Source organism: Octopus sinensis, linkage group LG3 (assembly GCF_006345805.1).
Source record: "Octopus sinensis linkage group LG3, ASM634580v1, whole genome shotgun sequence".
Classification (NCBI taxonomy): Eukaryota; Metazoa; Mollusca; class Cephalopoda; order Octopoda; family Octopodidae; genus Octopus; species Octopus sinensis.
The window spans coordinates 77,573,149-77,576,596 of NC_042999.1; the positions used below are offsets into that span (position 1 = coordinate 77,573,149).

Below are 3,448 nucleotides of genomic sequence, written 5' to 3' on the forward strand. Positions count from 1 at the left end.
TCTAACTTATCATCGAATCTATGGTTCTATATATTTTTGATCAATAGAGGAAGACAGTAATTTTTTTTTTGTTGTTATTCGACTCACTGCCTACGTGTATGATAAGAGTTTGATATGACGCAATCACTGACGTTCCCAGAAATACAGTTCAGACATCTGAAATTCTAAATAGGCCAATATATTTTGTCTACGATATATAAAAATTTTAAATCTTAGCTAAAAATGGGTTTAATTTCATTCTACATAATTTTAAAATGCTGGATAGTCGGCCACAAGACAACATTGATAGAAAAGTTAATTCTGAACTCGTTTTTATTACCGGATGCTATAATAGTCAGAACAACTTAAGAATAATAAAACCAGCTTATTTTGTGTAGGTGTATTTGATATTTTCTACGTAATAGTTTAAAAAATAAAATTAATACTATCTTATTACGATTTGAATTATATATATATATCTATATATAAATAAAATATCTTTATAGCAACTTTGATGATTAACAGTTTTGAAATAGAAATTTGTTAACGTTTGTAAGTAACAATATGGAAAATTGTTTTATAAACCAGTGCATACAGATTTATTCATCTACATACAAACCAGTTATGTAGCGAAACTGGTTTTGTTTTTATGTTACAATCAATAAATTCTAAAAATCAACATAGGTTTTAATAGAATTTCATGCTCTGTAAAGAGAGTGGTTATTTACTTTTGAGAACCGAGACATCTCGTTTGACAACTTATAGAGGAGTTTTAAAATAATAGAGGCTAAGTTATAAAAACTTAGCAAGTTTATTTTTATTTATAGAAAAGTTAAAACGTTAATGTTTGCAGATTTAAATAGATACGGTAAGAGTTTATAAATGAAAAAATATTTTTTTTTATGCATGTCAATGATGTAAACATAAATGTAAAAGGTTTCGAGTGTGCGTAAAAAGACTATTTAGGGCAAGCATTTGCAATTAGGCCCCTTCCACGCCCTCGACCTACCATAGCTGCAAAACAAGGCCTGCTAGGTACATCTCTTTGCATAGCCACTTGTTGTCGGTAGGAGGGAGTCACTACCCGTGGTCCCGAAGAAATACTACTGGTTAAAGATGGAAAGTCCGTCTCCGATATATGTGAAGGTTTTGGTGTCGAGCTTACCCACGCCCGAGAAGCTGTAGTCGATGCTGGTAACTGGCTCCTTGTATTTGATAGATTGGGAAAAACGGGTTCAAATTGGAATGGATTCTGCAGAACTTCGTTTTCCTCAGAGATATGATTTAGTTCACTGTCACATTCGCTTACAGTATCAGAAACACTAACGTTATGACTGCAACAATTAGATTCATTCTCTGATTTCGTTCCAAATGGATGTAGGTCCTTATTATGATCGAAATAGCTGTGTTTTGTGGCACAAGTAACATTAGCGTTAGTAAGTGGTTTTCGGAGAGCTTCCAATTCTTCATCATCTGCAGAAAAATTCTGCTTAACCTTAGGAGAGTCTTGTTTAGTGTTTTCAGACCAATGTTTGTTTTTCTCAGTAGCTGGACGGGAATAGTTGTTTTTTCTGCTGCCGAAGTGAGGAGGGTTTAACGACACGCCTTTACTTTTACTATCTTTTACGGGAAGATGCTGAGAAGTGAGTGTGAATTCATAAACGTTGACCAGAGAGTCAGACATGGCATACGCATATCTTCGAATAATGGCCAAACTACAATGAATAAGACTAGCCTGTTCATGCCAAGGACAACGAGTATTGGGTTCGTAATCGAATGCAGTGGTTGTCAGCATGTCAAGAATTTGATATTTCGCGACAGAAAAGCCATTATGTTTAAACAAATCCATGACAAGCTTCTCAAGTGCATAAAGTTGAATATATTTTGACCGAGCACTTTCACTTCGTACACTTATCCAATTCAAACAGCTTTCAACTTCTTTAAAATCTCTTGACAAACAATAAAATTGTTTTTTATCAGAAAATTTAAGCAAATCCTTCCACAGTTGGGTATAATCAGATGTAGCCATTTCAAAGTTTTCTATAGGAATTTGATGAGTGTTATCACTGTGAAATTGAGCCTCATATCTATAGCCAACGGGAATAGAACCCGCGTTAATAAATTGGTGCATCTCTTTAGTAATACCCTCTTTCATATTGTATTCCAAAGCAGAAACTTCAACTGGTAAGCATTCGTCATCTGAGGTTTTACACAGTAGCTGGAAATTTAGAAGATAAAACTTTTCGTAGAGTATATCCGAGTTATGCGGCCATTTTGAGGTAACATCTCGATCTTGCTCAGCGTAAAATTTGGCAATTTCGTCGAGGGGTTCAGTGTGGCTAGAAATTAACTGTCCTGTACAGTCCAAACGCGAATCACTTTTCTTATTACTAGTGTTATTCTTTTTACGGGAATTTTCTTTAATTTCGCGAGACATTTTTTCATAAGGATATTTTTCGTTGGTTGTCATCAGCTTCCATTTGGGGCCAGCGATAGCAACAACATCTGCTAAGCCATTAGGGAAATTGTGGCCTTCTAGTTTCATTTCTTCCATCAACTGTTTCATATAATAATAAAAAGCGTTATGTTGTATTTTCTTATTTGGTGGCATTTTTGATGTGGAACACAGTTCCGGATAGACTGACACTACGCACGAGTACCAACCAACTAAGGTGTATATAAATAAGAGTTATCGACCTTGGCACCGTAAGTGAATTTAACTGACAATTCTTTTTTTTTTAACTGGTAAATAAATACTTTTATCGGAATATATCACATATAAAATCACAATAAAAATACAAATCCAAAACCAGGAGATAAAAATACAAAAGCGGAACAAAGAGTGAAAAACAAAAGAAAGCATAAAAAAAAAGAAAGAAAATGGAGAAAAACACAGTTTAAATTAAATTCGGGGAATTCCCAATCAAACTTAGGGGATTTCCAGAATTCAACCGAAACGTTGCCGATTGGCAAGTTCCATATAAAATTATTATTTTTGAACAGTGAAAAAGTCAGTCGCGCACACGCACACACACACATTGATTGTCTCAATTTGCACGAGGACTTGAACAGTGATGCACTCACACACATAAATATATACGTTTTATGTTTTCACGAATCATCCGCTTGGGATTTGTTAACATATTTTTGTATATGTATGAATGCATGCATGTATGTATGTATGTATGTATGTATGTATGTAGGTATGAGGTAGGTAGGTAACGGTTTGTGTGTAAGCTGAAACAGAAAGTACAGAAATAAAAATGTTTTACAGAACTTGCCGAACATATAGTTTCACTTTCTCGAGACTTATACCGATTGATTGTCCAGATTCCTATGTTTTCAATTTAGAAGATTACGATTTTGCGAAAAAAACAAAACAAAAACACGTTTTCAATATTTTAATCCCTCCTCCACCACCAATTTTTTAATTTGTGTCTTGATTTCGACTCATTTTTTAATCCACGTA

At 34.1% G+C, this 3,448-nt stretch overlaps 1 protein-coding gene across 1 annotated transcript; it reads right to left on the minus strand.

The window, feature by feature from the left end:
- Positions 1 to 410: 410 nt before the first annotated feature.
- Positions 411 to 2,737, minus strand: LOC115209220 (protein maelstrom homolog). Its single transcript, XM_029777487.2, has one exon. The coding sequence runs from the start codon at positions 2,588 to 2,590 to the stop codon at positions 938 to 940; it is 1,653 nt and encodes a 550-aa protein (XP_029633347.1). The 5' UTR covers positions 2,591 to 2,737; the 3' UTR covers positions 411 to 937.
- Between the last annotated feature and the right edge of the window lie 711 nt (positions 2,738 to 3,448).

Excerpts from the sequence above, each read along its gene's own strand:
- LOC115209220 (XM_029777487.2), bottom strand. The coding sequence starts at position 2,590 with ATGCCACCAAATAAGAAAATACAACATAACGCTTTTTATTATTATATG.